General features: G+C 45.4%; 1 protein-coding gene across 1 annotated transcript in view; it reads right to left on the bottom strand.

Moving 5' to 3' along the window:
• The window catches only part of NAGK (N-acetylglucosamine kinase), a 198,854-nt gene that overhangs the window by 98,363 nt on the left and 87,664 nt on the right, over positions 1-12,827 (bottom strand). The window contains exons 4-5 of the mRNA XM_085642711.1: positions 4,477-4,618; positions 537-647 (exon numbers count right to left, since the gene is read on the bottom strand). Coding sequence (XP_085498837.1) covers positions 537-647; positions 4,477-4,618 — 253 coding nt within the window. The remainder of the gene's footprint in view (positions 1-536; positions 648-4,476; positions 4,619-12,827) is intronic.

Here is a 12,827-nt window from a genome sequence, read left to right as displayed (position 1 = left end):
AAAGGCTAACATGCCTCACATACTTTCCTGCCTTTAATGTTGTGTGGAAATATGTAGGGTAGGTTTGGTGAGAAAGTCCTGTATGTATTATGAGTAGGTGGGCTTCCTGTATACATACTATATTCGGTTGTTCCCTCGTTATCACTCTCCACATCTGGTCTACAATATGGATTTACATTTTCTCTTTCTGTTTTTGATTACATTTCTATGTTGTTAATTTTGAAGCTACAAAAAACCTGCATAGGGCTGGATAGGCCTTTGTAATGTTTTTAAAGCACAGAAAGCATTAAAACAATATTGTAAATTATTGCATTCTTTTCATTTCTAGCTGTAATTACAGAGCATTCAAACATTTTTATTATGTGCTTATCAAAGTCTGCGACAGAATATTGTAATAGAAGCATTATTAACCAAACAATTTAATACCTACACATCAAAGAATTGCAGTTAACCCATCACAATTCATACCCATGGCCTGGAGGATTCTTCATCCCAACGACCCATGAACTGAGCTAAAACAAAATTTGTGACCTTACCTGATCCTTCATCTCCCATCATGTGACCCCATCCTCCACAGCCAATCTCCGATCCATCTGGATTGACGAGTTTGCAGTTGGAACCAGTTCCTGAGATGAGAACCACTCCACCTAAGGAAAAATAAGTAAAATTACGGTATGTCAAATTACCCAATTCAACTTCCTTAATTCCTTTGTCTGATCCAAATAAAACTTGAGGAACTACTTATCATTGAAGATGTGCAGAATTCTTTCTGCATCTGAAGAAGAACTCGAAACTACAAACAGGAAGGCGTATGACTGCAAAACATATAGATCTTAAAACATTTGGAATTAAAATGTTTATTCTCTTAAAATACTGTGTAAGATTCTGAACTAAATGTAGAATGGAGCTCACTTAACCATCTGAAATAAATAACTGCCAATTATGCTCTTACATGCCCCTATCTGATATGATACTAGTAAAGGGTTTAACAGTCTCTAAAGCCAACACTAAAAACCGAACTCAAACCAAACCGAACCTACGAACTCGTTGAAAAAGTTCAAGACAGCCTTCAAACTGTTCTTTAACAGCCAAGTATTGCACAGAGAAAACATCTTTTGTTTTGACTGTGGCTTAACACTAATAGAAGAAACTTATGAGCTTTAGGCTTCCATCTGAATGACAGAAATTGAGGTGTCCGGCCCTGTTCTGGCAGCCACATAGCAAACAAGGGCTACTCGGCCCCAACCTCAGTGGTTAAGGACACTTGCTTCTGGTGTCCTGCGGCCTGCCCTACTATGGCTATGGCTTAGCAAACTCTTCCCACACTGGACTCTCAGGGCAGAGAGGGGGAGCAGTCAAAGGTTTATTAAGAGGGAGGTAGTGTGATGGGGAAGAGTTCAACAAACACCACATACAATAATTACTTTGTCCAATGTAGTGTTCCTATACTGAAAAGAAAGGACTTTATTACCACAGTAAAACGTAATAAAACATTTCAATAAGGCCCAGATGCAAGATTGCAACAGGGACTAGGATGCCTAGTAAAACCGCCCACCCTTCAGGGCACCCTCTCCTCGTTCCAGGAGTTTGTACAGTGTCTATAACACAGCCGTTAAGTCATAGGCACAGATCAGGCACATGTGCAGTTCACTGTGTCTCCACTCACTAGGAACAATTTGAAGTTCAGTTCAAGAGTTTGTATCCAAATTAAAGTTATTGTTTAGGTAAGAGTCACCGTTTTCTCTGTAGAATGCCATTTGTGTGTGTGCTTTGGTCTCTAGTATGTATCTGCTCACGCTGCCGAAGTTAGTCAGTGTTCCTTGGGCGGGTGTTCTCAGAGGCATCCTCACCGACTTGGCACTGTGTTTAGAAGTATCATTTGAGACTGCAGCAGCAATGAGGGAGCAGCACAGCAGGACTGCTCGGCAGGGGCTCATTCAGGGGGATGTGACCTCCAGACTGAGATCCGATGATCAGTGTCTCCTTCAGGCTTCTTGGGCAGTGGCTTTGGGAATTCAGATATCAGCAGCAGCAAGACTTTGGGCACAACAGGGATGCCAAACAGTATGGGATGACAGGTTGGCATGATTTCTGTACATGGTTCATTGCAGCAGCCCAGTCACCTCACCTACCCTCACCGCTGGGTGACAAGCTGTCTTGCAAACATCAGCCCTTGGCACAGAGCATTCCTTCAAGTACTCTGTTGCACACATTCCTTTCCTTCGACATGAATAACTTGTATGCCTAGACGTGGGTCCCTTGCTCACTTTGCCACTGGATTCAAACTAGCTTAGCTGATAAGGGGTGTTACCCTGAAACCGGTTCCAGGATGCTTGTTTCCAGTCCAGGGAAGACCTGGCTTGGCAGTTCAGATTGGACTGTTTCCATGAGGCACAGGGTCAAGACTGATTTGCACAGAGCTCGGTCTGAACTGGGGTGGCAAAGTGAGCTAAAGAACGATGATGGATTCAACCCAGATCTGGGAATGGGGGTGAGTGTCTGAAAAGTTTCAGCGCTCTGTCCATCATCTCCTTGTGTTTGCTTTAATTTGAAACATTAACAAAGTGGGGTGGTTTGAGTACAACTTTTATACAAGGAATGTGGATCCATGTGCTACACATTAACTGCCCATACCCACACTTGACAAACACAGAAAATGAAAGCAGGAGAACCTGTGTTTCACATAACTATGGAACTTTACATAAGAGAAACTAGCAGACTCACCCTTCCTTGACACAGTGAACAAAGTCTGGTCACACTAGAGAATCACAAAACATGCTACACTGCCAGCACGGTTTATGTGAAGCATCCAGGGAATGGACAGGAGTCCACTGCTTACTTTGGGGGCACACTTGGTGCACCCCTCCAGATCACAGAATAGGTGTGGACCTTGCACTACCACAGACAGACATAGGCAGCTGCGTACACCTTAGATTAACTTGATGCCAGGGCCAAAACAGAGGTCAAGATACAAGTTTCATTAGCACTCGCGCACTTGGGGCAGGGCTACACGTTAATTTATTAAATGGGCTGCTTTATTCAAACTCCTGTGATACAGATTAGGCTCCTGTTCTGGGCCCCCCTAAGCATATCCCCATTTGGACTCAACACTTGTGTGGCTGTATGGATGCACCAGAAAGCGGGCAGAACTCTTGTGTGCATCAGATAACTCTGAAAACTATGATTTGGTGAACTTAGCCCATGCGGAGCAGGTGGTAGGAAACTGGATAAAGTATGCTGATGTATCAAGAGTGGGCAGTAAGTACAAAGGACTTTAAAGGTGCAGCACAAACATCAAGCCAGAAGAGGTCTTTTTAAAAGCTCAAACCTTTTATCACAAAGCTTTGTACACGCTTCCTTCCATGACCTAGACTATCCCTCTCTTACTACCTTATGCCCACACGAAGGCTCTTTGTTCTTCTCAATTTGCCTTCATTCCAAATGCAAGAAAATGTGAATGGGAGGATGCATCTTTTTTGTAGTTACAGCCAAGCTGAGGAACACCTTCCCTTAAAACTTTGCACTGGAAACTTCCCTAGCCCATTTTGGAAACTTCTCAAAACTCTTCTGTTTCTTTCCTAACTGGTTTCACCTGAATCTTTGATCTTGCTTCAGCGGCAGCTTCTTCTCTTGGTGCTATCATCAGTACACACAGTTCTGGGTAATTGTACACTCCATAAAATACTCATTCATTCAAGTCATTAGTAAATGAAAATCAACCCACAAACCATTAAAGTACCAGCACAAATGAATCCGTGTCTTTACAATCCATGATGCTTAAATCTACAGGCCTGATTCCAGAGACTGCATTGTCCTTCTCGGACTCTATTATTGCTGCCACCCTAGATCAGCCCAAAGAGGTTGCTGTGTTAACATGGAGCAATCTAAAGGTACACTTCAATAAACCAGAGTTGAGAAACTGCTTCAATTGTGTGCTGTTCAAACAAGAAGTAACAAGAATATGTATCAGACTGTAAAGATTTAGCAAAGGGATAAAAGATTTGCATATCTTTAATGATTACTCAAATGGAGACCCAATTATCAAAAGCAGTATCATGCCACAAAACAAGACTGAATATCGTAGTATGTGCATAGTCCCAAACCTTGCCTAACACTTGGGATTCACATTTGTCTCAAGGGATGAGCACTTTTCATGCCATTTCAAAACGCCCGTACTCAGTTAAAAAAAAAAATGAAAAGACAAAGATGTAATCACTCTCATGGAACTGTCCACATGCATATGAACGAGACACCCTTGGAACGGGTGATTGATTATTTATTGCTTGCTTGCCTCTTGAAAAACACAGTTTAGCCTACTGTGAGAGCACAGTTAAGTCGCAATTGTGATATTTACCAATTCTACATATTATTATCCAATGTACACATTTAACAGTAATAAAACATGAAAAGTTGAGTATTTGAAATCAAAACTATGTCGCCAATACATAGTCACTACATCCAACAGTTCGCTCTTACCGTGGCCGGTGGCTGTGGCCATTGCACCAATGGCATCTGTAGTGATGTAGTAATTCTCACTGAGTTTAGGAAAACGATCCCGTAGCTCATCCACAAGTTTCCGAATAGCTTCTTTCTGTTCTCCTCCACTCAGAGACATCCCCTGCATCACAATGAACTTAAAGTCAAATCCGTAATGCTTTCAGCCACCACTTCTATATTTCAGACAAATCAGTCTAGAGTGGGTGCACTAAAGATAGTCGTCATAAATTGCATGAGTAAACTCTCCCCATGGATACTATACTGCCAAACTTTAATACTGCACTCCCTCAGTATCCTTCTTGTAACACATGAACCAAATCGACAATTATATACAGCGCCCCAATCCTTTTTAGCTTAGTTTGCGCTATATCACTTTTTATGCATTCATACTCGAATTAATTCCACAGAACAACCGCAGAATGAATGCCTGGCGCATCTAACTGAGGCAATGGGGAACAAGGAATTCAGAGTCTAAGGCATTCAGCTGCATCCAGGTGCAGCCAACCACCCACACAAAGTAACCAATGAATAAAGGCTGCATTTTAGTTTTTTTTAATTAAGCCATAAAATGTTGTGGTGTTACCACAGAACACATTTTTACATAACAGAACAAACATGTTAATGATTAACTTAACAACTAAAGAGGTCTGTGCTAATTGGTGTTTTAAAAAAAAAATGTATATTAAATTTGCAATAATGAACTGCTTTTCATTCCATTATGTCATATCTACATGCCACCACATATTTATTGCTCCTCAAAATGTAATGTACTGCACTATTTCCCTCCATGTGGAAAAAAAGCAAAAGTCCTGCCACTGCTAAAAAAAAACCTACGTCAGACCCTAAGCAAGCTATAAACTACAGGCCTATTTCCCTGCTTCCTGCCTTCTCCAAAATTCTGGAGAAAGAAGTTAATCGTCAACTGTCCATATATCCGGAAGCCAACGGTATTCTTCACTCTAAGCAATCTGGCTTAGTACTGAGACGGCACTCTCGGAAGTGACGGAGCACATCCGAAACACCCTCGACAGGGGAGGCAAAGCAATGCTGATACTGCTTGACCTCACAGCGGCATTTGACACAGTACCTCATCTCAAGCTGCTGGAACAACTACATGAAAAAGAAATCAGACATCAGGCTTATAGCTGGCTGGCATCTCTCCTGGACAGTTGGTCACTGGAAGTCTGGCTGCCAGCTTTTAAAGCTCATGCCAGGCCACTGTTAGTGGAAGTACCACAGGGGTCAGCTCTCAGCCCTACGCTGTTTAACATTTACTTGACACCCTTTGCAAGGTTGGCAGAGTCTCTTGGCGCTAAGGTCATCTCGTATGCAGATGGCACAGCTGTTTACTTGTGATAAAGACACAGACTTAGATGAGAAGGATATTTCTGACTGTCTTACCAATGTCTTTCAATGGCTGGAGCTGCATCACCTAAGATGCAACACGTATAAAACGGAGATTCTGACCTTTGGAGCAGTCTCTCACAACTTTGCGGCAGACTGCTGGCCAAGCAATTGGCCGCATCCGGGACCCTAAAACAACTGAGTCAAGAACCAAGGAATTAAAATTGACAGCTCACTGTCCTTCCTCCCGCAGATCCAAGCATTGACGGGGTCATGCTTCGGCGTGCTTCGCATTCTGAAAACATTTCTATTGCTCCTCTCTGAGGCAGCGGGTAGAAAAGTGGTGCAGGCTCTAATCACATTGAGAATGGACTACAGGAATGCTTTGTACCTGGGTCTCCCCGACTACCTCTTTAACAGACTTCAAGTGGCAAGACTTTTGCTTACTCTCCCCCCTCGATTACACATGACCCCCCACAAGGCCCTCCATTGGCTCCTGATGAAACAATGGGTGACGTTTAAAGCCATGTGTGCACAAGTCCTTGAATGGGACGGGCCATCATATCTCACATAGGGAATCAGTTCCTCTGTCCCCGCCCGTACTCGCTCGCTCCTCTTTGGCTCATATGGCAAGGGTCTCTCTAATAAACTGTCTCCGTATGGAACGGGTATCCACTGCATATCTTGGTACCCTGGCCTGGAATAGGCTCCCTCCCTACTCCAAGATTAATGGATAGTCTAGAACTGTAGGAAGGTGGATATCTGACTATGGTTACCCCCAACTTTTTGCCTAGTGTCTAGCTGGTTTTTCGACTTAGTTGGCCTGAGATCCTGCCATTCAGGATCTCAGCCTTGCTGCTCTCTCTTTAAAATGGACTCCATGTACCCTAGGTACATACACAATTGGTTGGATCACCCTGTGAGCCCCTGTACCAGTGTACACTAGGTACCCAGGGCATTGGTGTATCTAAGGCCTACCAGGGGCTGAAGCATGTATTGTGCCACCCCTGGCCTAGCCTAACAATTTGACACAACTGGCTGATCACTCAGCTGGGGTAAGTTGGTGTATCCACCTCTTACTTAGGTGTAGTATACCTATACCTAACCTTAAATGGGACACACGTTAACCTATAAGTCACTCCTATGGCAGGCCTTAACAATCCTGAAGGCAGAGTGCTTGGTTTCACGTGAGATGGTGCTCTGGCATGAGCTGAGCCTGTCTGCAGTAGTCGGAACAACTTCCTTCTACCGTTTCCAGATATCGTCATACCATATACTCTTAAATGCATTATGAACCTCGCGGTTAAATGCTATCTTTGGTTTGGCTTTATCAAAACATGTCGAGTAAGGTGTCATACGAATTGGAATACTAACCTCTCGCCAATTCTGGCGACGGGGTTAGCATTCCACCCTTCTAGAGGGACACGACATGTACAGATCCTGAAACCCGGGTAAAATCAGACATAGCCTCAGCTCCACAAAATGGATGCTGCCACCACCGACAAGTCTGCCCTCCTGCTGCTGGGAGTCCTTCCAGCTTGGGAGACGTGGACAAAGGGTTTCCTGCCAGGGGAGGTGCGAGCACCACCCCAGACAGGATTTTGTGTATTGGTCAGGTAGGGCTTGAATGGAATCAGACATGCCTGAGGCTCACAAGGAGCCTCGGTGCATATGCTAGTTCAAACCGGTCCTGGGGCACACCAGCCCCAGACCTGGGGCGAGCTGGACAAAGGATTGGGGTTGTAACCACCCCCCTTCCTGGTCCCACACTTAGGGAGGGACCTAGCAGGTAGTCCGGCCCCTAGAATCCGCTTAAAGGTAGGAGCTGTGTCCTAAGACTTCAGACATCCTGGAATCAACTTGAAACTAAGAAGACGGGAACTTCGACGTTCTGCTGCACAGAAGACTGAGGGAAATCTCCCCTATGGTCAGGGAGTGACCATCTTGCTAACGCAAGCACCAACCAGCTACTCGACGTCTGCTTTGCCGCCGCCTCCCGCCGGAGCCAGAGCCCAGAGCCCGACAAGAACTGGACCTCCAGACCTCTCACAGCCCGATCCACAGTCCCTGCAAAGAAGGAACCCGTGGAGGCACCGAGACACGTGGAGCCAGCCATCTTGGAAGACACTCGACAAGCTGCAAGCGCGACAACAGAGGCTCCCTCCGAGTTGTGCTTTGGGTCCTGAGAAGCCCAACATCCGAGCAGCATCTGCACCAAAGGTGAGCCCTCCAGCATCTCCACGATCTGCGCGGGGCTCCTCTGCACTTTGCGACTCGACGCGCCTACCCGGTCCCTGGCCCGTGGCTAGTGGCCATCTTGGCGAACCTTTTTGAAAACTACGATGCTGGTCTGGTTGCTCCAGACTGGCCCCTGCTTCCCTCCAAAGGAGCAGCCCCTCTGACCTTGCTGGTCAGAGCTAACAGCTTTCTTCGATTCCTGCGACTCCTGCTTTTGCCAAGGCTTGTTTGCTTTTTCTGAGTCGCCGACACCGCCGACAGCGAGAGCCTGCGTGGGACAGCTCGTGAACCGACTCCTGGACGTCGTCGACCTTCAGGGGCCACGTGGCTGCAGAGACAAGCTACACCTCTTCACCTGTTTGCACCCGACATCGCCTGGTACCTACCTGGTGCCACGCTGGTCACTGGCTAGTGACTGTGAACACTGTCCCCTCTGCTTACAGGTCTTCTACACTTCCGATCCACCCTTGGATCCACCGCATCTCTTCTGGACCGACCGCCTGCAGCATCTTTGTCATTAGGCTCCATTGAACAGATAGACGAAACCCGACGCACTTCGAGACCTATGCACCCGCTTCCTGTGGGTGAGGTGAAGCTGGCACTCCGGTGCACAAGTGTAGAGTAACATCTCTAGTGTCTAGGTTTGAAGTCTTGAGTTTGTAGTCCAACCAGAAGACCCTCCTAGCAGTAACTTTTGAACATTTACGCACCCATTGAAAACCTATGGGAGCCCGCGTGTAACTTTCCTCACTGCACACGCGACCCGTGGACCTCCTGGTCACTAACTAAAGTTAGCTCCTTGTAGGCCCAGCGATTCTAGAGGCCCTAGGCCCTCTCACTTTCCTGTTCGTGGTACTTATACCACTATTTTAGTATATGGTTTGAGCGGCCACCAGGGCCTATCCATATAAAGTGCAACTTCTGTATATTGTAATACTTTCTTGTTTAACGATTTGTGCTCCTGTGCTCATAAAGAGTCTTTGGGATACTTTGAGTAATAAATACATATATATTTTGAATATATATCTGTGTGGTGTCCTTTCATTGGTATAAAGGGGGGTTACCTATGGTAAAACAGCTTGCTTAACACGCTTAAACGAGTTTAGCCTCAAAGACTGCTTAGCCTACGCTACCACTAGGGCAGCTAGTCCGAAAAGGTTGACTTACAACCACACCATAAGGGTTGCTTGGCATGGTACAAGGTGGTCACTTTAACTAGTGAACATCACATACCAGGCCAACTTCTCACAAGAACTGTTCAAGAAGAAACTCAAAACTCACCTCTTTAACATCTAGGAACCCGCCTGCGCCTGTCCCCCCATCCTTGGAGTAGCCGCGCACATTATAAATGGTTATAACCTAACATATTTACCCCAGGTACTCGGAACTTAGCATATTCCTTTCTTTTTAAGGTTGTCTTGTGTCCACAGAGAGGACTGCTCCTGGTGCAGTGCTACAAAATCTCCCCCAATCCACTGCCATCCACGTTCTTCCAAATGCCATTTGGACTAAGGCTCCCTTACATGCCACTCAACAGCGGTCACTAAAGTCATGTTTGTGACTCGAGAATGTCAAAGCTTACCTGCTGGTTGTTTCTGCTCTCCCAACACTTCACTAAACATGTCCCCATATTGAACGTTGGCTGGTAAACCCTATAGAGTAGCAGCTCTGCTCACAGGTGGAATAGGTTGCATCGGTTTGCATTTGGAGGTGCGTGGGAGAGAGCAGGACATTGATATTTATTGATTGGATTAAGACTCCTCTCCGGAGGCAAACAATGCTACCTGAGCAAGGGATGCAACTTTCATGTCACCTGCCAAGTTCACTTGGCACCCCTCAATGTAGGTCACTACTGAGCTCAACTACTGCATCCCATTTCTAAACCATTCCCTCTGATTTTGATTGAGTTATGCTATTTCTAGTGCTCACACTTCCTGATGACTTCTAGGAATGGCTCACCTAAGTTAGCTAAAACCACTGCTTTGGGGGCCGTTGTGATGACAGTCATGGCGGGTATGTGCCGTAGTTTGTAAGGGAGGGTGTTCCAAAGAATTGAAACTGAGACAAGAAGGCTTTCCCTCTTCTGCTTTAATGCTTGACTTTGCATATAGACATCGATAGCTGACTGTGACCTCTTAAGATCCCAGCCTATGCTAAAGTGAGGTCCTTATCTCTATAGAACCGTGAGCTAGTTTGTTGCCACATTAGAACATTAAAGAGCTAATTTTAAAGTAATTATGTCCTGGACTGATCAGCAAAGTAATGATTTTCAGGGATGAGACATCCCGCCCTTGCCCTATGGCCAATATAATGCAAACCTCTGCATGCAGAACCTGCTGAAAACATTGAATTTGGCAAGAAAGTGGACATAGAAAGCCATTACAACAGGCCAGTCGTGAATTCATGGCTGCCCTACAACCAATACCTTCTGAGTAGAGGACTGAAAAAGGAACACAGGTCTTAACTCGCGTAAAAGCAACTCCCGATGACAGTTCCAGTCTGGGCACTCGCTTCTGTTTTCAAGTAAACATGCAAGTTATTTTGTCCAGAGAGTCTGGAAAAATTTGACTGAGGATCTCAGAATAGGGAGGGACAACAGATTGGAGCATCTACTTGGATCAAAGAGAACAAGCTTGTTTTTTTAGCTTTTAAGCTGCAGGAAGCCGTCACACATCCATACTGCTACTTCTCTTTAAAAGCGTTTGTGGCTATGCTGTAGGAGCATCGTCTTGTAACCCTATGATATACACTTCTGTGTCATCAGCATGAATTGATGCACACATGCAAGTCCCTCAAGCTTTTAAACAAAGGGCACAACATAGGTCTTGTGGAGTGCAGATGAAAGTGTGGATAAAAATGAGGGTTCTTTATTAGCACTGATGTCAGCTTCATTATAGAAGTGGCCACTTAAACATTACCTCAACATCGCTGGGGTAGGTTACAGTTCAGGTTAGAGGAGTATGCTCTCAAGTGTGTTAGTAACTGTGCTTGACTGGAATGACAAAGGAGCTTATCAAATCTGAAATCCTTTTCAACAGCCAGAGCCATCTCAAATCTGTTTGGGTAGAGGTTACAAAGTGTACTGGTAGGCAGGACACTGATGCAAACAGGCCTATTATTGATGTCTTTGCCGTGGGACTGTCCAGGGCGATCTTCGTAGTTTACTACATAAAACAGGGTTCCCCAAGATTTTCAAATAGCTCAAGTTTGAAAGGAATCTACACATTTTGCTTCCCAGAATTAATTTTGATATAACTTGTATATTTACTATGCAGTCCTTCTAACAGTAAAAAGCACCCGCTTATTGGAAGCCTGTTTTATTTGTATCAATACTGCCCAGAATCCAAGGAACACAGGGTAACCGTGTCTGTACTATGGATTCTATTGACAGGTAACCAACACACTTGTAAGGGTTTCAAGAACCTAGTTGTCAATGTGCAGCTAAACATAAGTGGCGAGACAGCTTGGACTGCCTACTATGAACTTGGAGCCTGGGGTCTGGTGAAGCCTATGAGAGCACACAGGCTATCAGAGCAAATACCATGGAACAGGAAGTCATGAAATCATCAGAGAAAGCTCCCTCCCAGAGATAGAGAGGCCTCTGGCTTTAGGGCAGGTAAGGCAGCAGATCTGCCTGTGCCACAGGCCGAGCAGCCTACCAGAAAGCTCAGAAAGCTATGGCAGAGCCGTCTGTAGGAATCAAAGCACAAGACCTGTGGAGCCTGCCAGGTTTAAAAGTTACCTGATACCGATGGGCTGGACAGAGATAAATTTGCCAAAACTCTTAAAAACTCAGAGGCTCCTAACCTGCAAGGGCTGAGCTACAACGCTATAGCCAACGCCCAGCCCAAGGACAAGAGGCCTGGAGTGTGGTGCTGAAAGCAATGCACCCAAGACCACTGGGAGGTCTGAGAGCAGAAGAGTCCCAAGGCTGCCACTCTTGGCGATCAGAAATCTTGAGAGTGACAGAGGTCAGATGATTCCCAATGCACCCTCCCTGAAACTTCCCATTATCCAGCACAGGTCATGGAACCCGGGATGAATGAACTTCCTCTTAGACCTTTTATGGTAAACAAGTACAATCCTGTGTGGGTTGCTTGTTCAGAGGAGCAAACCCTACCTAGGGCAGGCTGAATATATGCATTGGCACCACTGGATGAATGGTGGACTATAGCCAGAGGGTTACAGGGTATCAGGCAACAAAATCCCGAAAGATGTCCACAGATAGCCAACAACAGGCAAGAAGAGGACTTAATCTCTGGGCAACTCTTTTCTACTTTTCTTCCTCACTTGCACTCCACACTAAAGGGTGCATTATCTTCACCTGGAGTGACCCTAGCTGCTAGAGCTGAGATTTGATAGTAGTGGCTCCCACAAGAATGTATAATCTAAAAGGGGTTTGACCTAGATTTGCACCTCATTCCCAGGACAATAGAACACTGCATGGTTCACACTGTGAATTCACTATATGAATATTTATAATCACTCCTTCATCTAGCAGAGGACCTTGGCAAGAGCAGCTTAAAACTCTCAGCCAAGTATTCTGGATTTGATAAGTCCAAACCCTTCAGGTGGTAGATGGCCATAAAAGACAATCTGGAGTTGCTTTGTTAGCCAGTTGTTTTCATCTGATGACTAAAGATTCTCGAATCTGGTGTTGCTTCTGTTCCCATCTGGCAGGGACTATGCCTTTAACTGGCCCTATTGGAGCAGGACCAAGGCTGATTTGCACATGGCTGGTCTCGGTC

The sequence above is a fragment of the Triturus cristatus genome, chromosome 2_2, assembly GCF_964204655.1.
Source record: "Triturus cristatus chromosome 2_2, aTriCri1.1, whole genome shotgun sequence".
NCBI classification, from domain to species: domain Eukaryota; kingdom Metazoa; phylum Chordata; class Amphibia; order Caudata; family Salamandridae; genus Triturus; species Triturus cristatus.
Note: the sequence above shows the minus strand (reverse complement) of the source record. Positions and strands in the feature narration are given on the sequence as shown.